The sequence below is a fragment of the Trachemys scripta genome, chromosome 8 (assembly GCF_013100865.1).
Source record: "Trachemys scripta elegans isolate TJP31775 chromosome 8, CAS_Tse_1.0, whole genome shotgun sequence".
NCBI classification, from domain to species: Eukaryota; Metazoa; Chordata; order Testudines; family Emydidae; genus Trachemys; species Trachemys scripta.
This window is the reverse complement of record NC_048305.1, coordinates 75036580-75062175: the sequence shown is the minus strand read 5'-3', so window position 1 is coordinate 75062175 and position 25596 is coordinate 75036580. Positions and strand designations below refer to the sequence as shown.

Here is a 25596-nt window from a genome sequence, read left to right as displayed (position 1 = left end):
AGCGGGGGAGTGAGGTGGTGAGTGGGGAGCCAGCAGCGAGCGGGGGGGGGCTAGCGGGGGAGTGAGGCGGCGAGTAGGGAGCCAGCAGCGAGGGGGGTTCTGTGAGGAGGCGAGTGGCGAGCTGGGGGAGGAGGGGTGAGGAGGCAAGCAGCGAACCAGCGGTGGGGGGGAGGGCTAGCAGGGGAGTGAGGCAGTGAGCTGGGGTTTGTGGCAGGGGAGTGAGGCGGTGAGTGGCGGGGGGGAGTGAGGAGGTGGTGAGCGGTGGATGGGGGGATTGAGGAGGGGGCAGTGATGGGGGGGCCAAGCGGGGAGGGGGGCGGGACCTGGTGCAGAGGGGGGGCAGAGCCTGGGAGTAGTGGGGCTGGACTGTGTGCGGGGCCGACGGCACCCCAATGTGTCCCGATATTTTACTGTTGTGATCTGGTCACCCTAAGTGTGACTTTGGTGATCCATGAAGCCTGTGGCTTCTTCTCCAGAGAAACAATAAGGATACTGTTGTCCAGTTTTTCACAAGTTCTCAAAGGGGAGAAGTTCTTTGGACATTCTAACTTCTTCCGAAAGACCCGGGAGTCAAACCCTACATTTCATGTTGCTGAAATTCCTACAAAAAGCCCCAGATGTTCAACTATCAAATATTTTAATGGGATTCAACTATTTGTGGAAGCCGACATGATGCTCCATTGATCCTGGAGAGAGACAGATGTTACCTCCAAAAGAAAAAAGAAGCCAGAGCTAAAGTGACACAGAATGTTATGCTCCTGATAGGAGGTAAGTTACCTTAAAACAATAATCACAGAAGTTTTTTCCCCCATGGCCATACCTTTTTGTTTGTTTGAAAAAATTATTTGGATGGGATCCAAGGCTCCGGATTCCTTTCACAGGACAAAAACAACAAGGAGTCTGGTGGCACCTTAAAGACTAACAGATTTATTTGGGCATAAGCTTTCGTGAGTAAAAACCTCACTTCTTCCTCACTTCTTGACACCATGCAAGGCACTAAATTTAGCCGTACGGAGTGGAAATCCATCAACCTCAACAAAAAACTTGCACAGATACAGAGGAAGAAGTGAGGTTTTTACTCACGAAAGCTTATGCCCAAATAAATCTGTTAGTCTTTAAGGTGCCACCAGACTCCTTGTTGTTTTTGTAGATACAGACTAACACGGCTACCCCCTGATACTTTCACAGGACATTTTGATTGAATGGTGCATTGTTTATAAAAAGACTGGAGAACACTGCTGTTCACCCACTGATCACAGTCTTTCTATGAACACTGTGCTCTCTAAACTTTCCATCATTGCATCCTTTCAGCATATAACGGAGAGCAGATGTTGTGTGTTTTGCGCTCTCATCAACAAACCTTGGTGCAGTCTGGAATAGACCAAGTTACAACCATTTGTTAGAGAGCATATTATTGATGGAAAAATGTCAGGGGAGGTGGGCGTTCTGCTGCCCACATCATTTAAACAGATTCATTCTAAGATGAATTTTCTTCCTATCTCTTCCAAGGAAAAACTATGTGCCTTTTTAGACAATAAATAGTGGAAGATTTAGTTTATACAGTTGAGGTCAATGAAGCACTATAGAACCACTTCAAACGCCCATGCAATTTTGTTTGTCAGCCACGTTACCATGCTGTTTATACAGGTAAACATGGTTAACAGGGATATGCATGTTGTGCAAGTCCTGCTCCTTGTCCGGCAGCCAGGATGCCACTCTGGGGGTTGGGTGTATGTCCTATACATGGAGCTCCCCGCACAGCAGCATGCAGTGATGGGAGGGCACAGAAGGCCACAGCTTGGGTGCAGAAAGAATCATGCAAAGGGCTGCGACAAGGACTCTCGCCATTGAAGTAGAGGAGTCTCCACAAATCAGCTCCCTGATTGCTTTGCAGCCTGTAGGGGAGAGGATTTGTAGTCTCCCCACCCCTCACAATGCCTCTGTTTGGCGCCTGGCTCAGCTAATTGGGCCAAGCACTCAGTGTCAGATTCCTCCCACATGCACTTTATAATTTAGAAAAACGGGGGCAGAGATGTAAACAACAGGCCAAGTCATCCCTCCTTGCAGTAAAGCAGAGTAAATGAGCATTGCACCGGGGATCTTCAGAGGGGTGGGGTGGATTGGGCCGTTCTTCCTGCGGCTGTGGAGCACTAGCCAAGCCACTTTTGCAGCTGCTACTTCAGCCCTCCACAGCTGTTTCACTCTCCCATGAGGTGCCTGTGAGTGTCTGCGCATGAGTGAGTATCCAGTAGATCAGCAAATTGGCAGATCCACTGGACTCAGCTCCAGCACCCTCATCACATAGCTGCCCAGCGCAGGCTTTGCACCAGTGATCTTTAAATACCAGGGAAGGTGTGAAAGATTAAAAATATTACCCTACAGCAGGCCTGCACAACATGCGGCCCGCGTGGGCTCTTTGTGCGGCCCGCGGGGGGGTGAGTAGGTGGGCTCACTGTGTGGCCCGCAGGGGAAGGAGGGTCTGTTTCTGTGGGGCGGGCGGCGCTGGGGGTGGGGGGGTTGTTTCAGGGGGGCTGGGCGGCGCTGGGGGGGTTGTTTCTGTGGGGCGGGGGGTGTTGTGTTTCAGGGGGCTGTGTGGTGCTGGGGGGGGTTCAGCGGGGCCGGGGGGTTTCGGCCCTCAGCTGTTTTCTTTGGAGTAATATGGCCCTCACCGCTTTATGAGTTGTGCAGGCCTGCCCTACAGTAAATGGGTTAAACTAAATGAGATACAATTATAGCATTTGTATGGACTAAGGAGGCGTACTGTTGCATCTGCGTGACAACATCATGCCAATTATACATTTGCAGTTACTTAGGGAAGTTAGTGTACAAATCTAGGATGGGATTTTCAAAAGTAATTAAGAGAGTTAGCTGCCCCCCAAAAAAGCAGTAGTTATATTATTAATCAAGAGACACTCTAGATATGAGTGCATTACAGTGGTGGGGGATGCTATTACTATATAATGGAATATGACTTTGTGACATGCCACAGGACCAATCAGGATGAAAGATGCCAGACCTTCAGCTCAAGAGTGAATTTCATTCATAGTAAACAATGCTGACAACTAACTTTTATCTTACAAATGGAGGCTGGGTTGTCTACCACAGCTGTTCCAATCAGGATACAGGAATATATTTAATATAATACAGGGAATAAATAGTGGGTAACTGGATTATTCACAAGGTTTAAAATCAAGTAATGAAACAGTGTGCTCATCAAGTTCTAGCATCATCATAAGAAAAACATTTTTAAGGAATCCAACTTAACCAAATAGTTAACATTCATGATCAGCCTTTTAAACTCACAACAAACTGGAACCTAGAATAGATTGTAAACTCTTCAGGGGAGGGACTGAGTCTTCCTGTGCAGCACCTACCACAACAGGGGCATCCTACAGACAGTACTACCACTTGCCCAAATCTATTTATAGAACTATGGTGTTTGTACTTAGAGAGCAGCAGCAAATAGACCATATATTAGACTAATTTTTCTTAACTTTTGTTTTTTTTTAAATCAAGCAGCCTTTGTCTTAATTTTGTGTCTTGGACAGAGACAAGCACTTTGTCAGCAGTTATCTAATAATAATAAACAATAAAGAGGTTTGAATAGAGCACTGCTTCTATCATGCATTTGCAGAGAGATGGAGTGGGTGATAAAAGTCTTTTCAACCTCTAAATATGATGCTATTATTCCAACCCGTGTTGTGACATAACTCACTTGGGCAGAGAAACAAGGCAGCCTGCAGCTCAGATTCCTCAGGATCTCCAAGCGGTAATAACAACTCCTTCATATGCAGCCCTGATACTGCAAGGAGAATCATGTAGGCAAATCCCTCTGCCCAGAGCTGGCTCCAGGCACCAGCCGAACAAGCACGTGCTTGGGGTGGCACCTTGTAAGGGGCAGCCAATCTTGGGGTGGTGGGGGGCGCTCGGGATTTTTGTTTGTTTGTTTGTTTGTTTTGTTTTGGCGGGGCGGCGCTCGGGGTTTTTTTTTTTTTTGGTTTGGCGGTGCGGCGCTCGGGGGTGGTGGTGGGTGGGTTGTTTTTGTTTCGGCAGGGCAGCGCTCGGGGGGGGTTGTTTCAGCGGTGCGGTGCAGTGCTCGGGGGGGTTATTTCGGTGGGGTAGCGCTCGGGGGGTTGTTTCAGCGGGGTGGGGTGGGGCGGCGCTGGAGGGGGTTGTTTCAGTGGAGTGGGGCAGCGCTCGGAGGGGTGTTTTGGCAGCGTGGCACTGGGGGGGTTGTTTCGGCGGCGCGGTGCAGCGCTCGGGGGTTGTTTCGGCGGGGCAGCGCTCGGGGGTGGGGGTTGTTACAGAAGGGCGGTGCTCTTTTGTTTTGCTTGGGGCGGCAAAAAAGTTAGAGCCGGCCCTGCCTGTGCCTGCACAGAGCCACGTTGACTTCATTAATCCACAAGGGCCTGCCCAAGGGATTCCCTCAGTGGTGAATTCTGCTAAGAATCCCAATGGGAACACATGGTCCCAAGCTTTTAATTTTCAGCAGAACATTTCAAATCACCACTGCAATTATTTTACCATTTTTCCAATTAAACTTGCGGCGTTTATCACATTGTACTAAGGATTTCCCCTCAAGTCTCATTAAAGCTAGGATCACAACCTGCCATTAATTCCACAGGCTTCTTTTTGATACTGTATGTGATTTCACATTTCAAAGGCAAATATAAGCTGTTAGGTGCAATGAAGATTGGAAAATACCAGTTAAATTCAAGAAAATCAAATTCCATAAGATCCACTCAAGTTTTTCCTGTTTAAGATAAACTATCAAAAGTGACTTGGATTATCATCATATATTATATGTATGAAATTTGACAAACCTAGTGTTCTGGGAAGTTCCTATTAAAATATACTATTCTCACATCCAAATGAAAATGATTATTTTTATTTGTGCAGATGGGATTCTTCCAAAGAGACCTCTTTACTACAGCAGGCCCTAGTTCTTAATCCTCCATTCAGAACGAACCACATTCGGATAATTTTGAACTGTGCCCATTGCTCTGTAGCAACTTTGGGCAGGTCTACACTTCAGCCTAAAATCAACATAACTTACGTCGCTCAGGGGTGTGAAAAAGCCTTCCCTTACACCCCAAGCGAGGCAAGTTTTGTGCTGTTCCATTGACATAGCTTCTGCTTCTCGCTGAGGTGGAATAATTATGCCAAAGAGAAAGCACTCTCATAGTGCGTATTCACCAGATCCGCTGCAGCTGCGTCGATATAGTGCTGTAATGTAGTTTGCAAGCTAAACTCATAATTGTTGTTTATCCTGTAGACTAATGGGTCAGATTCCACTCTCCCCTACACCAGTATAAATCTGGAGCAACTCCGTTAAAGTCAATGGAGCCACATCAGTTTAATACCAGAATGAGGCGGAGGAGAAGAGTCAGGCCCACTGTCTTACATACATCATCAAAACTTATGTTGTTTCTACTTTGGAGGCTTATCTCAATTCTAATGGGAAGCAATAAACCAAATCTGGTTTCTATCTGAGTCTGAGAGACAGGTACTATATAGTCAGAGGATGGGTAGAACAAATTGAATAATTTTAATTTGCACTAAAAATGGATAGGAAGTAATGATAATAATAATAAAACCTAACCTAACCCAAATTGGCTGGAATTATGAAGACACAAATGGTTTTCTTTATAAGATATATGTTGGAAACTGTTCAAGATCTTTACTGCACAAAATCTCCAGATGCATTTTTGGTTACCCAGGGGATTCACTGTCATATCTCTGTGTATCCCGCTGGTAAAGTATTATTTACTCAAAGCACATCTAAGGACTGTTACAGTTGTTTCTGTAGGTCTCAACTTTCCTGATAAAAGGTAACCCGAAACCCTGATGAGGTTTTCATCAGAGCATTCGCTAACGTCTTCTGCTCATACAGCTTCCCTTATGTCCCTCATCCTCATGATAGTATTTCAATTATTTCCTGCTGCTATGGGCACAGTTTAGCTAGCAGACATTTAAATTAGTCCCAAGAGGCAGACTTGGTATTTCTGATTCTTCTTGCTTTGAAAGGAAAAGCTCAACTTTTGAGAGGGCTTCAAAGCAGACAGCAATCAGACAGCAATATTATGATTAGAGATCAATGAATCAATTAGGGGGAAAAAGGGGGAGTCACCTGAATCAGGAATTGAACCAACCCCACACCTTGCCCAAGGTTCTAATAAATTCAGCTACATATCCCTCAAACCCATCTTCTCCCCAACCCCCCACAGTCCTCCTGCCCTTGGTTAAATCCATCCTGAAGTCTTTGCTAGCCTAGTTGCGATCTTCAGATCTCACAAGTTCTGGCACTTCCTTAGAAGAGATGAGGGGAGGAGGGAGGTATGCTCTGGCTTCAGATATGGGGAAAACCCAGAATTCACATGAGTTGAACAGAGCAGCTGTCCAGAGTGCTAGACGGAAGACTCACAAAGGAATAGTAGCACAGGTGAAGGGGATGTTGGGGATTTGGGAGGTGAGGGAGAGCAAGACAGGAGAGGATAGGAGATAAAACAGAGGAGAAGTATTGAGAAAAAGAAAGGGAAAATTCACAAGGTCTGGAAAAGCTTCCAAAATGTAGGGAGTGAGTGGGGCTCATCTGAATCCAACCCCAGTTTTCTGAGGTTGCTCCTCTCTCATAATAATAGGAGAAGATTTTGGCCTAGATAAGATGACAAGAAAAACTCAATATTTGCTGTAAAACTTGTGACCTCTGTACAAAATGTACACTTACTGCAGTAAGTTTAACCCTGCCCTCTTTTGACATTTGATTGTAAGTTCCTGGCACTGCATGTATAAAGATATTAAAAGGTATTGGATACAACAAAACATATTTTACAATTCCCTAGCCCCTAAACTACTAAACAAGACAGACTTGCATCAAAGGGTATGTCTACACTACGGGATTAATCCGAATTTATATAATTCGAATTTTGGAAACAGATTGTATAAAGTCGAATGTATGCGGCCACACTAAGCACATTAATTCGGTGGTGTGTGTCCATGTCCCGGGGCTAGCGTCGATTTCTGGAGCACTGCACAGTGGGTAGCTATCCCATAGTTCCCGCAGTCTCCTCCACCCATTGGAATTCTGGGTTGAGATCCCAACGCCTGATGGGGCCAAAAACATTGTCGCGGGTGGTTCTGGGTATATCCTCCCCCCTCTCCAGGGAAGCAACAGCAGACAACCGTTTCGCACCTTTTTCCTGGGTGAACAGTGCAGACGCCATACCACAGCAACTATGGAGCCCGCTCAGCTCAAGACAGCAGTCATGAACATTGTAAACACCTCGCGTGTTATCGTGCAGTTTATGCTGAACCAGAACCTGCAAAACCAGGCGGCGAGGAGTAGGCTACGGCAGCGCGGCGGTGAGAGTGATGAGGAAATGGACATGGAATTCTATCAAACCGCGGGACCCGGTGCTTTGGAGATCATGCTGTTAATGGGGCAGGTTATAGCCGTGGAACGCCGATTCTGGGCTCGGGAAACAAGCACAGACTGGTGGGACCGCATAGTGTTGCAGATGTGGGATGATTCCCAGTGGCTGCGAAACTTTCGCATGCATAAGGGCACTTTCTTGGAACTTTGTGACTTGCTTTCCCCTGCTCTGAAGTGCCAGAATACCAAGATGAGAGCAGCCCTCACAGTTGAGAAGCGAGTGGCGATAGCCCTGTGGAAGCTTGCAACGCCAGACAGCTACCGGTCAGTCGGGAATCAATTTGGAGTGGGCAAATCTACTGTGGGGGCTGCTGTGGCAAGTAGCCAAAGCAATCACTGAGGTGCTGCTACGAAAGGGAAATGTGCAGGTCATAGTGGATGGCTTTGCTGCAACGGGATTCCCTAACTGTGGTGGGGCGATAGATGGAACCCATATTCCTATCGTGGCACCAGAGCACCAGGGTACCCAGTACATAAACCGCAAGGGGTACTTTTCAGTGGTGCTGCAAGCACTTGTGGATCACAAGGGACGTTTCACCAACATCAACGTGGGATGGCCGGGAAGGGTTCATGACGCGTCTTCAGGAACACTAATCTGTTTAAACGGCTGCAGCAAGGGACTTACTTCCCGGACCAGAAAATAACCGTTGGGGATGTTGAAATGCCAATAGTTATTCTTGGGGACCCAGCCAACCCCTTAATGCCATGGCTCATGAAGCCATACTCAGGCAGCCTGGACAGGAGTCAGGAGCTGTTCAACTACAGGCTGAGCAAGTGCAGAATGGTGGTAGAATGTGCATTTGGCCATTTAAAAGGTCGCTGGCGATCGTTACTGACTCGCTCAGACCTCAGCCAAACCAATATCCCCATTGTTATTTCTGCTAGCTGTGTGCTCCACAATCTCTGTGAAAGTAAGGGGGAGACCTTTATAGCTGGATGGGAGGCTGAGGCAAATCGCCTGGCTGCTGATTACGCACAGCCAGACACCGGGCGATTAGAAGAGCACACCAGGAAGTGCTGTGCATCAGAAAAGCTTTGAAAACCAGTTTCATGACTGGCCTGGCTACAGTGTGAAATTTCTGTTTGTTTCTTCTTCATGAAAACCCGCCCCCTTTTTGACTCATTCTTGTAAGGAACCCACCCTCCCCCTTCCCCCAGCTTGCTTTCAAAGGAAATAAAGTCACTATTGTTTAAAACTCGTGTATTCTTTATTAATTGATTATAAACATAGGGAGAGAACCGACAAGGTAATCTGGGTGAGATTTGGGAGGAGGAAAGGAGGGAAGTAAAAGGCCACTGAAAAAATTAAATATAATGACAGCCTTTTGGTTGGGCTGTCCACTGGGGTGAAGTGGGAGGGTTCACGGAGCCTCTTCCCCCGCCCCCCGCGTTCTTACATGTCTGGGTGAGGAGGATATGGAACATGGTGAGGGGGAAGGGAGGTTATACAGTGGCTGCAGTGGCAGTCTGTTATCCTGCTGCCATTCCTGAAGCTCCACCAGATGCCGGAGCATGTCCGTTTGATCACGCAGCGTTGCAGCCTGCCACCTCTCATCTCGAGCATCCCTCATGACCTCACGTTCACTGGCATCTTTCCTAAATTTAGATACCGTGTCCTTCCACTCATTCAAATGAGCTCTTTCATTGCGGGTGCATTCCATTATTTCCGTGAACATCTCGTCTTGCGTCCTCTTTCTCCGATGCCTTATCGAGATAGCCTTCGGGACGGAGGAGGAAGGCTTGAAAAATTTGCAGCTGCTGGAGGGAGGGTTGAAAAAAAGGAGAGAAGTATTTAAAATGATACATTTTACAGAACAATGCTTATACTCTTTCATGGTGAACAACACTATTCACATTACATAGTACATGTGATTTCAGTACAAGATCGCATTTTCTTTCTTAATATTGAGTGCCTGTGACTTTGGTGTTAGAGATCACAGACGCAGGTCCGGGCAACAGAATTCAGCTTGCATGCAGCCATGGTAAGCCATTGTCTTTCGGCTTCTGCGCCCTCCTTTCCCACATACCAAGCAAAGCCCGTTGACTGCTGCGGTTTTCCTGTTAACCGTCAGCAGCAGAAAACAAACTAACCCCCCCGCATCCAATTCTCTGGGATGATCGCTTTATCCATCCCCCCACTGCGTGGCTGGTATCAGGGAAGATCCCTGCAGAAACCAAACTAACCCCCCCGTGTCCCCCCCCACCATGAATTATCTGGGATGATCGCTGTATCCCTCCCCGCACCGCGTGGCTGGTAACATGGAAGATCCCTGCTAGCCAAACGCGAAAAGCTCAGGGCCAATTCCCCTTTCCCCCACCCCCCTGCGCTTGGCTAACTGCAGGGAAGGATTTTTTTTCAGCCACAGGCAAACAGCCCAGTAGGAATGGCCACCTCTGTCCCCTTAATTAAATTCCCATATTTCAACCAGGTTACCATGAGCGATATCACTCTCCTGAGGATTACACAGCGAGATAAAGAACGGATGTTGCTTGAATGCCAGCAAACACCGGGACCATACGTTGCCAGGCTTTGTCATGCAATGATACCAGATTATTTGCTGCAAGCATAGCGTGGTCAAGTGTCCTACCATGGAGGACAGAATAAGGCTGCACTGCCCAAAAACCTTGTGGCAAGGCTTTTGGAGTACCTCCAGGAGAGCTTCATGGAGATGTCCCTGGAGGATTTCCGCTCCATCCCCAGGCACGTTAACAGACTTTTCCAGTAGCTGTACTGGCCGCAAATGCATCCCAAGTCCTCAGGGCAAAGTAATCATTAAAAAACGCTTGCTTTTAAAACAAGTTTTATATTTTAAAAGGTAAACTCACCTGAGGTCCCTTCCATGGGGTCATGGTCTTGGATACTGGCTTGGGAGGGTACTTCAGTCAGGCTGAGAAAAAGATCCTGGCTGTTGGGGAGAACGGATTGCTGGGTGCTCTCCGCAAGCTCGTCCTCGTCCTCCTCCTCCTCCACTTCCCCGTCCGCAGAATCCTCAGGTGTAGCTGATGAGATTATCCCCGCCTCAGAATCCACAGTCATAGGTGGGGTAGTGGTGGCGGCCCCCCCAGAACTGCATGCAGCTCGGCGTAGAAGCGGCATGTCCGCAGCTCTGACCCAGAGCGACCGTATGCATCCTTTGTTTTTTGATAGGCTTGTCTGAGCTCCTTGACTTTCATGCGGCACTGATCTGAGTCCCTATTGTGGCCTCTCTCCATCATGCCCTTGGAGATTTTTTCAAAAGTTTGGCATTTTGTCTTTTTGAACGAAGTTCTGCTAGCACTGAATCCTCTCCCCATATAGCGATCAGATCCAGTACCTCCCGTACGCTCCATGCTGGTGCTCTTTTTCAATTATCGGCCTGCATGGTTACCTGTGCTGATGAGCTGAGCTATCTGTGGTCACCTGTGCTCTCCACGCTGGGCAAACAGGAAATGCAATTCAAATGTTCGTGGGGCTTTTCCTGTCTATGCATCCGAGTTCAGATTGCTGTCCAGAGCGGTCACAATGGTGCACTGTGGGATAGCTCCCAGAGGCCAATACCATCGAATTGTGGCCACATGAACCCTAATTCGAAATGACAATATCGATTTTGGCGCTACTCCGCTCGTCGGGGTGGAGTACAGAAATCGATTTTAAGAGCCCTTTATTTTGAAATAAATGGCTTCGTTGTGTGGACGGGTGCAGGGTTAATTCGATTTAACGCTGCTAAATCCGAATTAAAGTCATAGTGTAGACCAGGCCAAATATTTCACATGTATAGGTGTAATCACATGCAAAAAATATCCCTAATGAGATGCTATTTGGGATTGGACTCATTAAGTTTATTATTTGAAAGCATTCTGTTTGGTCCTTATTCTCTTCTGCCCAGTGGTTTTACTGCACTTGGCAGATAGCCTGTAAAACTGCAATCATGCAAAACCCAGACTAATTTCAAACACTACTTTGGGGGAAGTGGAGGGATCAGAGACTCTCTTGCTAAATGGTACATCTTGAACCACAGCACTAACTTCTCTGCATAGATTTCCCCTAATTCCTCAGAAAAATGGAAAGTGTTTGTGGGACTAAGATGGTGCGTGACAGATATTGCAACCACATGCAACATCTTTGGGGACCATAGTATATTAAGTGTGTGAATGGTTTATGTATCACTGTGGGCCGGGAATTGTATGCACCACAGGGAGAAGGATGCCACAACTCCTCCATGAACTAAGAATAGTGGGGGGTGATTAAGGTGAATCACTCCGGGACTGTAAACACCTCCAGAGAGGTACCAACCCCTGGGGAGGCTTGCATATACTAGTTCAAACTGGATTTTCCAGAGACCAACAGATAAAGAAAGAGCTTTTGGCATAAAAAGGCTGTGTTTAAACAGACCCAGTGCCTTCTTTCTGATCCAGCAAATGAACAGGACTTTCTGTGCAAGGGCCACAACCCTTGCAGAAGGATCTGGCCTACTAGAGCCTCATAATACTGATGCATGCATGTTCTTTTATTGTTTTTAATGTTTTCCCTGTAATACTTTTACCTGAGGAATAAGTATGCTTGTTTAGAAGACGCTGCGTGTTAACTGGTAGCTACTGTTAATAGCCCTTGAAGGGAAAGCAAAGCACAGGTGCTGGCCTTTAGGTAGCCTGGCTTGCTGGGGATATTGCAGTCTAAGGCAGGGAGCTGTGCAGCCTCAAAATCCCCAGTCAGTAGGGACTGGGACAAAGGTCCTTAGCCAGGGATAGGTGATGGCTGGACACCTGAGACCTGACTGGGCATTCCTGGACAAGGTGAAACTTTAAGTAAATGAATACAATGGCAGCAGCTACAAGAGGGGCACATCTTGACTATAGCACATAGCCCATGTTATTAGGTCAGGTACTGGGGAAATCCAGAGGAGGAAAGAAGTTTTCCCCCAAGGTAGCGTTCCATGGCTGATACTGCAGACTCAGGGCTTCAACACACCCTGCAGCTCCTGCACTCCCCAGTCATGGAGGAGAATGGCAGGTGGCTACCCATTTCCACACTTCACAGAAGGTGTGGACCCCTGCATAATCTCCCTGAAACCCATGCCCCGGCACAGTGGAATCACACCAGTTCTAATGAGATCAGAGTCCTCTACATGTAGGGGTGTGGGAGACAGAATTTGGCCCAAAAAAGGGAGACATAAAACTGTTCTAAAGTGAATGATGTAACTAGGCAGGTCCACGCCCAACTGCCATCTTATTTAGGAGAAAGTTTTGAAGTTCAGACTGATTTAACTCTCCCTTTGAGAGGTCTCTATTTGACCATCTCAAATGTAGAGAGTGAATCAATATGTAGATCTTAAACTGAGCCAAGTGAACTCTAGCATTAACCAGAGACCTGAACTAAGCCAGATAGAGTAGATTGACATTTTATGGAAATCCAAATGGGCACTGGCTGAAGAATCTTGTATCTTTGGTGTCAGCTGGGAACTTTTGGAGGAACAACTGGTGAAAAGTATCAGTAATCAGGCAAACTTCAATCATCATCTCACTGACTTTCTTGAAATTCAAGTACCAGTAAGTCACACAAGCTGAGTGTCCACCACAAGGCAAGGAATGTGAGGCCTTTCTGACATTTATGGAGATATTCCTGAATGGAAGAGCCACATGAACATTGATCTGGTTTATGCCCAACAGGCATACAATACAATATCACAGGGTTCAGTCCAGTGCTCACTGAAGCCAACAGAAAGAATCTCATTGGCTTCAGTGGGCTTTGGGTCAGGCCTATGTTGTACAATCCTTAACTCCAGTAAGAAAATAATACCCTCCCCACAACCCAACTGTAAATATAACTTAATCCTTAATTCCTGAAATGACATCATTCACAGACTAGGGTATATGGTTCACCTTTAGACAATGGAGCCTAAAGCTCTGAATTCTCATGTGTCACAATCCTAAAGTTCCTATTCAGCTGTTGAATGGTACTTGCTCAGGCAAAATTCCCCTTGATTGCAATGGGGATTTTTGCCTGAGTAAATCTTAAGGACTGCAAGATTTGGCCCAATGTGCTTATGCAAATATACCTGAGAAATGCTTATGTCCAATCTATTACTAAGAAGCCAAATGCTGATGTATGAACTCAAGCAAAGTTCCCACTTCAGCAAATGGGAATATGCTGAAGCAAGTACAGAGTAAAAAGTAAGCATGGAATTTAGGAGTTAGAGCAAAGAAGGAAAATTGTGGTAAGAAAGGCACAAAGTAGCCTTGAGTAGTTCTCAAACATAAAGAGAATCCTTTACCTCTTTTCAATTTATATTAAGGAAATAATGTCTATTTTAGAAATAGTCTGTGGAACATCTTCACTACACCCACTATAGTCATGCCCGGAAAAAGGCTGGGGTAGCACAGATATCAATTACATGTATGTTAGAGGGCATGTGGGAGTGGAAACCTTATGAATTATGTAAAAGTAGCATGAGAACTCAGAGAGAGGAGCTTTCCCCTTGAAAGATCTTAGGACATGCAGACAGATCAAGAAGGAAAGAAAATCTTTTCAACACGTTTTTTTTTTTTAAATCAGCCTTGATACCAAGGGTGCAAAACAAACCTCATGCAGATCCAGAAGCAAGTCAATGGGGAACCAAAGTTCAGAGAGTTATGTGAAATTTCACAGTATCTTGGTAAGTTATTTCTTCCCAGCTCAGTTTCTCCAACAACAACAAATGTTGTGCCAAAAACAAAGCTCCAAAAGCTAGGCTGTGGCGACTTGCTAGCTCATGGTAGCAGACTCAGTATTCTTCACGTGAATGCTGAAACTGGATATGTGAAGCCCAAAGATACCAGTGAATCAGATTTAGATTGTCACATAGTGAAGAAATATTAGTTAAAAATCACCATCTATAAAAAGCCATTGCAAATGCCATCTTTCTCTTGGATGAACTTGCAAGAGTGGCCTCTTATAAAAGGCTGCCTGCCTGGGTTACATTCATAACATTAGGACATTACTGGGTGATGTGGTAGCTCTACATACTGGAAGTTTCAAAACCTGGCAGCCATGAGAACTTGAATGGCTTTCCCCTTTTGAACAGCTTCAGATGAGGGTGACTCATGAACAGCTTCAGATGAGGGTGATTCATCAACTGTATAATTAGGATGTTACGAACAAATATAATACTTGAACAGGTTCTCCCCTTTGAATCGTAAAGAACATATTAACTGAATAGAAGTTGCAACACGTTCAGGGCTAAGATGTCTGTTTACCATTTTTACCATGGTTGCATCTGAATTTCCAGATTCTGAATCCCAAAATGACAGACAGAACTTTTAAAAGGAACCATTTTCACTGGCTTGAAGCTCACATAATAAATGAGCACAGGTTAGGGGGAAGTAGCAGTGCCTCTGCCCATTTCTACAGACAGCTGCCAATCAGACTGCAGTTTTCTGTAATTTGCAATAAACATCTGAACTAACTGTTGATCCTTATTCTTACTTACTGTTAGTAATTGAACGGGGGTGCACTTACTAAAATACACACACACCATCATCACGGTATAGCGTTATTAGGCTATAGAGTTTCTGAACTAAACATTATGTTGGACTTTACACTCCAGTAACTAAAATACCACTTTAGCTGCTGTATTTCAGATTCGCAAGAGTCATAAAGGTAGGTATAATGCATTATCAGTGCTCAGACCCTGTACATTTCACATTTCCCAGTGCATGTTGGGACATATATCAGTGTCTATGTGCTAGGCCAGATTCTGCTCTCCGTGCAGTTACTGTGGATTTACCTCAGTGTAACAGAACAGAATTTGGTCCTGTGTGTCAAATGCATCCCTGGTATAACTCTACTGATGTCAGTGGATTTATTCAGTATGAACTTGTCCTCAGTAACTGCACAAAGCTGATCCCTAACAAAATTAAGGATAAATCTCATCTAAATATAATCTATTTCAATTGAAGTCAATGGGTTTACACTGGTGTGAGAGAACAACTAGCCCTGAGTTCTTATCAATGCTGGCACCAAAGTGCATTGGCGTGCTAGAGAAAAGAGGCATTCAGCTCCCCATCTTGGATCCCATGTTCTCTTCCCCCCTACCCATTTCCATGTCTGACTGTTTTCCCCAAAGCAAGGGTGACCCATTTCCAAAATGTAGGCACTTCTTAAAATAGCAATTCATTGGATTTAATTAAAGATAAATCAGCAGTGCCTTCTGGAACACATGTATTGAAATCTATTTTAAATGCTGGAAATCTCTTTAAATAGAACCTTATTTTTGAAAGAGACCAGCTGTAATTTGTTTCTGCATAAAAGGCTTTATTCTTTTCCCATACAGCAAACACTATTAATGTTTCAGTTTCTCCAGAGACTATATGGATTAGACCAAATGGAAAATTACCATGACAACACCAGTGTTATTTTAGATATTAGAAATTCATGCCAAGTCAAACAAAGGGCATGGACGAGAATGATCATTTTAATTCAGTTCTGAGAGCGAACAATAAACCCCAACTTCATTTTGAAAGTTGTAGAACAACAGAATTACAGTGAGAACCTTTAAAATCCCAATTAAAATTAAAAGCAATAAAGTTAACGGGACAGAGTCTCCTTTCTTTGACACCAGAGACTGCTTCAATGGTTGCATCAGTGAAAAAGGAGAAGAGAATCTACAGTAGGGTCAAATTTTCAAAAGTGCCAAAGTGATTCAGGAGCCCAAATCCTAGACTGTCAAGGAGACCATCTTTAGGACCTTATGAACATAAGTCTCACTGAAAGTCACTTTTGAAAATAGGACTAGGCTCCTTAATCACTTTGGCACTTCTGAAAATGTGACCCCTAATATTTTTTAAATGGAGATGAACTCATTCAGGACGGTATAGGATTTTGTCCTGGCAACCATACATAGTGAATGAAAGGTGAAAAAAACCTTAATCACCAGTGCACAAAACAAACCTGCACTCTACTGAATGCAGTTAGCTTGGTCTGGTGGGGCACCATGCACCTATCACTCACTAGCACTGTCAGCAGCATTAAAAGGCTTGGGAGAGACACACAGCCCGCCTTCCTCAGTGAGGTAGCCGTTTGATGCAGTGCTGGGCATTTGATGGAGTTGAAGCAAAGGGGGAAGAGGCCCCAATCATGCAGCTACATACCAGGCTCGTGAAACAATCTGTAGCATGCGTTTTTGTTTTCAAACATAAATCAGGGACTAAGTCTGGGTTCTACGATTCATTTCAACACAAACTAGTCTGTAATAATTACAGGAAGTCAGTCTTTAAAACAATCTTAATGTCTGTACAGTGGCTGCACTGTGTTTAGGTAGTGAAGGCATCTCCATCAGTGAGGACACTGTCCAATTCTAATCACAATGACAATACCTGTTTATGCCAACAGATGCTCATCTCTGAAGGCCTCAATGCCTCTTCTTCACACAAACAAGCAGCCATGTGGGCTCACATATCTACAAACTAAACCCACGAGAGCAGCACAAATGGAGAGCCTGTTTATGTGGTTTGGTCCCTGTCATTTTTATTAGGGATGAGGCTGAACAGTAAAACTGATCCAAAGCCCTTTGGGGAGACTTCGATCACAATTGATTGTGGCTCATACGGAATGTGTCCCACTCAATGTCTGTAAAGCACTTAGCACATTTAGGATATTATATAATCTCACATTTTAAATCTACAATAAAATCAGAATTGCCTGTAGGGTTTTAAAATAATACTACAATAAAAGAAAAACTAGTGACCTTGACCTAATACAAGTGTATGAGATGCTGCCACTGAAAAGAAGTACCTATTCTTTATAGCATTTTGGCTCCTTTGGACCAATACCAAGGCTTAACTAAAGCACTTCCGAACACTATTACCTGAATAGAAAGCAAAGACTCTGAACACAGTGGGGTAAATTCTCAAATGTAGGTGCTTAAATTTAGGCACCTAAATCTATATTTAGGCATCTAAATCAAAGTGGCCTGATTTACAAGGTACTGAGACCTTGAAGCCATAGGTGCAGGAACTAGGTGCCGCAACCCCTGGCTTGAAGTGGTTTCCATCATATACAGGGTTTAGAGTTTGGTTCAATGGCTCTCAGCTCCCCACCCCCCCGCCACTATACAAATTGTTCCCTGCCCCTGCTTGAAGTTACTATTTAATTCCATGGGATCTGCTGGTGCTCAGTATCTCAAACTCAAGGCACTTTGATTTAGGAGCCTAAATATGGATTTGTGCATTCAACTTCGGGCAAGTAAGTTTGAACATTTTAAAGCCTCTCCTTCAGCTGAGAGTACACTATCAAAAGGTACTTCCATTATATGACCATCACACACTGTATCTAAACGTAATTTTAAAACAAGCACTGTTGAATATCAACTAGTATGCAATATTGTTACTGTTATTGCAGAAGGGCACCTACCTTAACTCCAATAATGGATTTACGGTGATAAAAACAGCAAAGAGCTGCTATGAGAGTTTGAAAAACATTACAATCCTTAGGCATTTTCAAATCCTCTGTCCTGTGGACCCTTTGGATTAAAAGTAAATGGTCACCACCAGCAACTTTCAGGAGTTACTCGTGAGCTCTTTTGCATTGACCTCGGCCTGCCAGGGCTCATACACTCCCCGTTACTCACACATCAGTCCGGGACTGTTTCCTCAGCTAATGCTGATACTATCAGTTCAGTAGCTTCTGGCATACTAGCTTGCAGCCTGCCATGTAGAGAGTGCCAGAATCCTCATGTGATCTATCACACTCACCAATGAAATTCTAACCCTCTGAGAAAGTGCCTCTATTTGGGTATCCCCTTGGATCAGAGTTGCAGAGTACAAATTATTAAGCCACAAGCTCAAGGCAGACTCTTCTTCTCAGCAACATACAACACCTGAGTCACTCACTGCACTCCTAAAGGTTTGATTGCTCACTCCTGCTGTCTCTGTTCAGTCACAAAGTATCTACATGTTACATAAATAATTCTGTTCAGCACCCAAGTGATAAGGAGAGAGAGGGAGAGTGGTTGCCTAGGGCTTGCATGACTCTGTTACTCTTCATCATCAAACAAGATGTTATATCCTTAGAGTGTAGATAACCAAGGAAAATGTCAAATCTGTTTATTTTTAATTAGGAAGCTTCAGGCAGCCAGTCACGGGAAAACAATTGGGAGAAGCCAATTACATCAGCACAGCCATTATTAGCAAAATAGCTAATGCAACCTTTTGGAGTTTAATTAAGATCATCAATAAACAGCCAGAGCCTGGTGCAGGTCCCACGTAGCTGGGCAAGCGGTTAGAAAGGAGAACATACGTGTAAGTTTGAAAACTCTTCAGCGTGGAAATAAAGTTAAACTTAGTCCTCACAGAAAAGGAAGCAGTCATATTTACATACACGCTGCTCTTCTCTTAGAGAGCACAGTTCCAGCCGGAGACCTCTGCAAGGCTGTGGCTGTTAAAGTATTCCCTTTCATCTGTTTCTTTTAATCTCTTCTCGTATTGTGGAAAAAAGTAAACAAAGCATTGCTGATTGGCTCTCTCAACCCAGTCATATTTCCTCTTCTCCTGCTCTTTTCCTTTCCAATGCATTAGTCCTAGATTATGCTCATAATAAAGAAAAAAAGCAGCACTTAAAAATTTCCTCAAAAATATATGGTCATAACTTGATTGGTTTGTATATGCATCACTGCCTTCTGCTGGATGGAAGCAAAACTGGTCAACAATATGTCTTAGTCCCTGTATAATTAGGAACTAACAGAGACTATTCTTTAACTCAAGTGTTAGGGACCTGTACTTTTGGAGGAAAGATTGGATTTCTATACAACTTCATTACTGTGACAGTCTGAATGGCTATGACGTGCAGCACAGCAATAGCTGTGAGATTCCTACATGAACATGGAATTGTTACAATATTTTAAGACGTTAAAATCTATAGTACCAGTGGAGAGGGAAATATTAGGAAATGAAGGGTGAACGAAGGAAATGGCTGAAGGCAAAAAGCTGGATTTAATTTAAAAAATTACTAACGTCCACAACCTAAATAGCTTCTGGAACTCACTACCACAGGATACTATGGAGGCAAATAGTTTAGCAAGATTCAAAACAGGATTGGACATTTTTATTTATGACAACATCTGCAGATGTTTAATTTTAGTCATTTAATTTTAGATGGGTTTTTTTTTTCAGCCAGTAGTTACTGAAACAAATTCACTGATGCTTGTTCCAGAACCAGTTCAGTGGGAGGTGGTATTCATGCAAAGCTCCTTTCCTCACAGTTTGCCTGCTAAGATCAACTACAAACACATATACTAAAATAAAGAAGTATCAGGGGATAGCCGTGTTAGTCTGTATCCACAAAAATAACGAGGTGTCTGGTGGCACCTTAAAGACAGATTTATTTGGGCATAAGCTTTCGTGCGTAAAAAAAGCTTATGCCCAAATAAATTTGTTAGTCTTTAAGGTGCCACCAGACTCCTAGTTAAAATAAAGAAAAAGCTCTATTGTCCAGTGGGTGCCCTCCTGCACCTGACCAGGGTGTGAGTGAGACAGCTCTCAGAGACTCGTGTGCAGAAACACTGGCTACTGGCCTGTAAACTCACAAAGTGTCAAAAAAAGCCATGGTACCAAAATGTGGCCACTTCTTATGGATACAAAGCACAGCAGGGTTCACTTCTCTGAGTATTTTAAATGGAAATGAATTACAGAACACTGCAATTTATACAGGGCTGGCTCCAGGCACCAGCACAGCAAGCAGGTGCTTGGGACGGCCAACGGAAAGGGGTGGCACATCCGGTTCTTCGGCGGCGGGTCCCTCAGTCCCTCTTGGAGGGAAAAACCTGCCACCGAATTGCTGCTGAAGAATGAAGCGGCGGCGGTAGAACTGCCGCCGAAGTGCTGCTGATCGCGGCTTTTTTTTTTTTTTCTTTCGCCACTTGGAGTGGCAAAAACGCTGGAGCCGGCCCTGAATTTATAGGTCTGATCCTGCAACCTATACTTGTGCGAGTATCTCCTTGGGAGTCAATAGGCCAAATTCTGATTCTGTCTCATCTGAGTTTTTCCAGATTTATACCACTGCAACAGAGCAAAATTGGCCCAAGGTATGTACATGTACATGGATCAATCACAGAAGGATGCCAGACCAAAGTTTACTTGTGCAACAGGGGCCTGATCCACTGCCCACTTAAGTCAATGGAAAGAACCCCAAAGACTTCTGTGGGTGTTGAATCAGGTCACCGCTCTCTGAGAAGTCCCTGACCTCAGAGCTCGACGACCTATCAAAGTTTTCAGTTATTACTCTCTTAGTGAATGGAAGCCTGCTGTCCCTCACAACAGTACATCCGCTCCAAACATCACTGAAATGTTGGAAGTAGCCAACCATGGAGATAGATAAAGTTTAAGGGCCTGTCCTTTACTTGAGGTGGTGTGTGTGGTGTGTATGTGAGTCCCCAATGAACTTAAAGGGGCTCATCTGCATGTCTCAGTGTGGGACTGGGCCCTAAAGCTGCAATTACCCATCTTGGGAATTCAGAGTCTGCGATTTCAAACCATCGAGTTCTTTGAAGACTGGCCCTCTCTGTTCCAGTATTTATTTTAATGTGTGACGACTGAACTCTAGAAACCACAGATTTGAAATGCAGACAAATAAACCTGTATATTACACTGACTGGTCTCCTTGGGGCTGGTGTGTATGCTGCAGCTCTTCACTGGGGAATAAACAGAGACAGTGAAGTCAGTGCTGCCTCTCATAGCTTTGCTTCCACCATCCTCTTCCTCCCTTTAGTAAAGACACTGTGCAAACCTACCACCACATGGTTTCAGTCTGGTAGGGAATGAGGCTACTACCACTACAGAAGAGCTGTCCAAGTAACTTTCATTTTAACCACAGACAGTGGACATCTAGTCATCATGGCGCACGCAAAATTCTGCTAGTTCAGAAGCACCGAGTTCAGCGGCCGACAGGAAGATGGTGGGTGGGAGGCCAAAAGGCTTCTAATAATAAATAAATAATAGAGCACCATTGTCATAACTATAAAGGGAAGGGTAACAGCTGTCCTGTGTACAGTACTATAAAATCCCTCCTGGCCAGAGACTCCAAAATCCTTTTACCTGTAAAGGGTTAAGAAGCTCAGGTAACCTGTCTGGCATCTGACCCAAAGGACCAATAAGGGGATAAGATACTTTCAAATCTTGGGGGGGGGGGAGGCTTTTGTTTGTGCTCTTTGTTTGGGAGTCGTTCGCTCATGGGACTGAGAGGGACCAGACATCAATCCAGGTTCTCCACATCTTTCTAAACAAGTCTCTCCTATTTCAAACTTGTAAGTAAATAGCCAGCAAGGCGTGTTAGTTTTCCTTTGTTTTCTCAACTTGTAAATGTACCTTTTACTAGAGTGTTTATCTCTGTTTGCTGTACTTTGAACCTGAGACTAGAGGGGGGTCCTCTGAGCTCTTTAAGTTTGATTACCCTGTAAAGTTATTTTCCATACTGATTTTACAGAGATGATTTTTACCTTTTTTCTTTAATTAAAAGCCTTCTTTTTAAGAACCTGATTGATTTTTCCTTGTTTTTAGATCCAAGGGGGTTGGATCTGTATTCACCAGGAGTTGGTGAGAGGAAGAAGGGGGGATGGTTAATTTCTCCTTGTTTTAAGATCCAAGGAGTTTGGATCTGTATTCACCAGGGAATTGGTGAAAGGTTTCTCAAGGCTTCCCAGGGAAGGGAATTAGCTTTTGGGAATGGTGGCAGCGGACCAGATCTAAGCTAGTAGTTAAGCTTAGAAGTTTTCATGCAGGCCCCCACATTTGTACCCTAAAGTTCAGAGTGGGGAAGCAGCCTTGACAACCATATTCTGCCCTTCCATGGTATATTTCATCCGAGAAAGCCAAAGCATCTTTCAGATATTAAATTTAGCCTTGCAATACCGCTGTGAGACAGGTATTATGGGTACAGATGGACAAAGTCAGTCACCTGGGGCCAGAAATTCAGAAGAATTCAAGTCCCATTTAGATACCTAAATAAAGGCTGTACTTTCAAAAGATCTGCACCTAGAATCTCTCATTGTGACACTTATGGCCAGACTTTCCAAAAACACTCAGCATCCTACACTGTCAACTTTGCTGAAAACTTGGTTCATTGTTTTGGTGCCTAAATGGGAGCTCAGCCTTTTAAATAATCTGGCCCAGATTACAGACGCTGAGCTGCTTTGAATGTCTGTGGGGCCCACAAGAGCTGCAATGATTTGTCCAAATCCGACAGCATGCCGGGGCAGAACCAGGAGTGCAATGCAGGCTTCCCAATTCCCACTACTCTGCTTTCACCAGTAAACAGCACTGTCTCCCTTTTTTAGCTGACTGCAGTAGCTACTCCAAATCAATGGGTAAGTATGATCAAGTTTTTAATTCAGATACAAATTCTGACTAATTCCTTCATGTAAGAAGCGACAGCACAGTCTATCACCAAGAAAACATGACCGGTTGTGAAGAAGTTCAAATCATGTCATCTTTAGGACTGGTTCTAAATTCACCCTCTCAGATACCTAGATAGATTAGATACAAAAAGCACAGAGTTACCAGTCTGTGTGGACATGGGGCTTTTAAATATATGGGAATGGGGGTGTGTCTGAATTCTGATCCCACCCTCCCAGGGTGAGCTGGGCTGGCTGAGAGACAGAGACTCTAAGAAACTCCTTCTCAAAACTGCACCTTCAGCTGGGCCCTGCATCTCCTCTCGCACCAGCTACAGACATTCAAAACATCTATGGAGGATTCAGACAGAAACGGGCATTGGGAAAGATCCAGACATTGTCTTGGAGTTTGGCTTTTTTCATGGTCAGATCTAATTTAGCACACATTATTCCGTGACCATGGAAACAAGGGCAGCTCAGGCCACCTATTGTAAACAGCTATTCAGTTAGTTGCTAAAAGCTAGAGAAGTTTAATAATGCTGATTCCTTAAGAGGAGGGAGTGAAGGCTTAGGACAGCAGAGAGGGGTAGAGCACATCTGATGTGGGTATTTTGTAAATGGCTGCTCAGTATCTAGGCCCAGTGACTAGAGTGTAGTCCAGACATCCAGCTATAAACAAGGATGATTACTGACCCTGCACTATGTATATGTATTCCCATGCCCACAGCCATTTTATACATACACTCATGTCTTAAATTACAAACTAATAGTTTTGTAAACTTCACTTAGGGCTTGTCTACATGGGGAAATTTATTGAGATAATTATTGCGATATAATTATACAGCTGTAGTTTTACTGGTATAACTCACTGCATGGATACTTATTCTGGAATACAAGTGTCTTTTTCTAGTTTAGCTTATGCAACTTTGAAAAATTTCCTCATGTAGACAAGCCTTTAAGGCTTAGAGAACGATTGTGCCAGCTCTGCTCACGATCAGTGATATCTTGCCATTCACTGGTTTCCATGGGGCTCTATGGAGTGAGGCACTGCTCGACATGAGAGGAGGTGGCAGAATCGGGTCCTTAACAAAGAGCAACAATGGCCAAGTTCTGCCCCGATATATATCATTGACTTGAATGGGATTTAACAAGCTATAAGTCAGAATTTGGCCATAGATTCCAAATTTGACCCAGACCAAGTTCAATCTCTTTTGGGTTTTCAAAGACAAACGAAAAATCACAACCAGAGATGGGAACAAGGACAGGAAAAGTCTATGAGATTTCCCTTACGTGGTTTCCTTCCAAATCTTCTGAACAATACCTGGTTGCCTCTCTGTCCTTCTCCTCTACAAAAATAGAGGGGTTGGTGCTGTGCCTCCAATAGATCCCCAGTGGGCCCAACCTCCTGACTTGAATGGGTATTCACAGATATAATTGGATGTGATTTGGCCCAATATGTTTTGATGTGGAGGTGCGTGTTTCTCTTTGGAAAGGCTTGTCAAGCAGCAAATATAACAAAGCTGAAGTATTGCATCCACAATCTGAGATGAACAGCATGGCACAAATCACAAATAATAACTGGCAACTCATTCCTTCCTGTCTGTGAGAGTAAAGTAAAGAATCTGTTCAGAAGTGACTACTCACAGTGGGTGAGTGCCAGAAATAATGATCCTGGCCCTCAAGAAAAATAATACTGTCCAATTTAATATGACAACTGCTGGCATCCTTTACAAAAACAGCAGTGTAATTGTCATGAAATAAAGACTTCTTTCTTTAGATAATGAATACTGCATCATTATACTGCATTAATCCTAGCCACCAAGCATACAAAAATGGGATATTTGTATTTATCAAGGCTTAATGCCAGTCTTGCATTGCTCTGTTTGTGTCCGTGAGAGAGAGAGCATGCACATATGCACTCCCTCCACAAAGAGTTAAAGAAAAGTCCATCTGCTTTCATTAATTTGAGAACAAAGAACGCAAGGCAAGACATACCTACAAGATGGGGGACTCTATCTTGGGAAGCAGTGCCTCTAAAAAGATTTGGTGGTCATGGTGGATAATCAGCTGAACATGAGCTCCCAGTGTGACACTGTGACCAAAAGAGCTAATGTGATCCTGGGATGCATAAACGGGAATCTCAAGTAGAAGTAGAGAGATTATTTCACCACTTTATTTGGCACTGGTGCCACCACCGCCAGATAGGGTGACCAGACAGCAAGTGTGAAAAATCGGGATGGGGGTGAGGGGGTAATAGGAGCCTATATAAGAAAAAGACCCAAAAATCAGGACTGTCCCTATAAAATCGGGACATCTGGTCACCCTACCGCCAGAATACTGTCTACAGTTCTAGTGCCTACATTTCAAAAAGGATGGTTGATGAATTGGAGAGGGTTCATAGAAGAGTCACAAGAAGGATTAAAGGATTAGAAAACATGCTTTATAGTGATAGAGTAAAGGAGCTCAATCCATTTAGTTTAACAAAGAAAAGGTTATGGGGTGACTTGATTTCAGTTGATAGGTATCTACATGAGGAACAAGTATTTAATTGGTCCTTCAATCTAGCAGAAAAAGGTACAACACAATCCAACAGCAAGAAGTTGAAGGTAAAAACTGAAGTTTTCAAACTGGAAATAAGATGTAAATTTCTAATTGTGATAGTAATTAACCATTGGAGCAATTTACGAAGGGTTGTGAGGGATTCTCCATCACTGACCATTTTATAATCAAGATTGGAAGTTTTTCTAAAAAATTTGCTCTAGGAATTTCTGTGGGGGAAGTTCTATGGCCTGTGTTATACAGGAGGTCAGAATAGAGGACCACAAC

General features: G+C 44.2%; 1 protein-coding gene across 4 annotated transcripts in view; it reads right to left on the bottom strand.

Annotated features, from left to right (window-relative positions):
* Positions 1-25596, bottom strand: part of BCAR3 (BCAR3 adaptor protein, NSP family member) — a 179071-nt gene that overhangs the window by 20866 nt on the left and 132609 nt on the right. The window contains exon 1 of one of the 4 annotated variants that reach the window (XM_034779729.1): positions 17799-18248. The exons of the other annotated variants lie outside the window; for them this stretch is intronic. Coding sequence (XP_034635620.1) covers positions 17799-17882 — 84 coding nt within the window. The 5' untranslated portion in view covers positions 17883-18248. Of the gene's footprint in view, positions 1-17798; positions 18249-25596 lie in introns of those variants that run through there. 4 annotated transcript variants of the gene reach the window in all.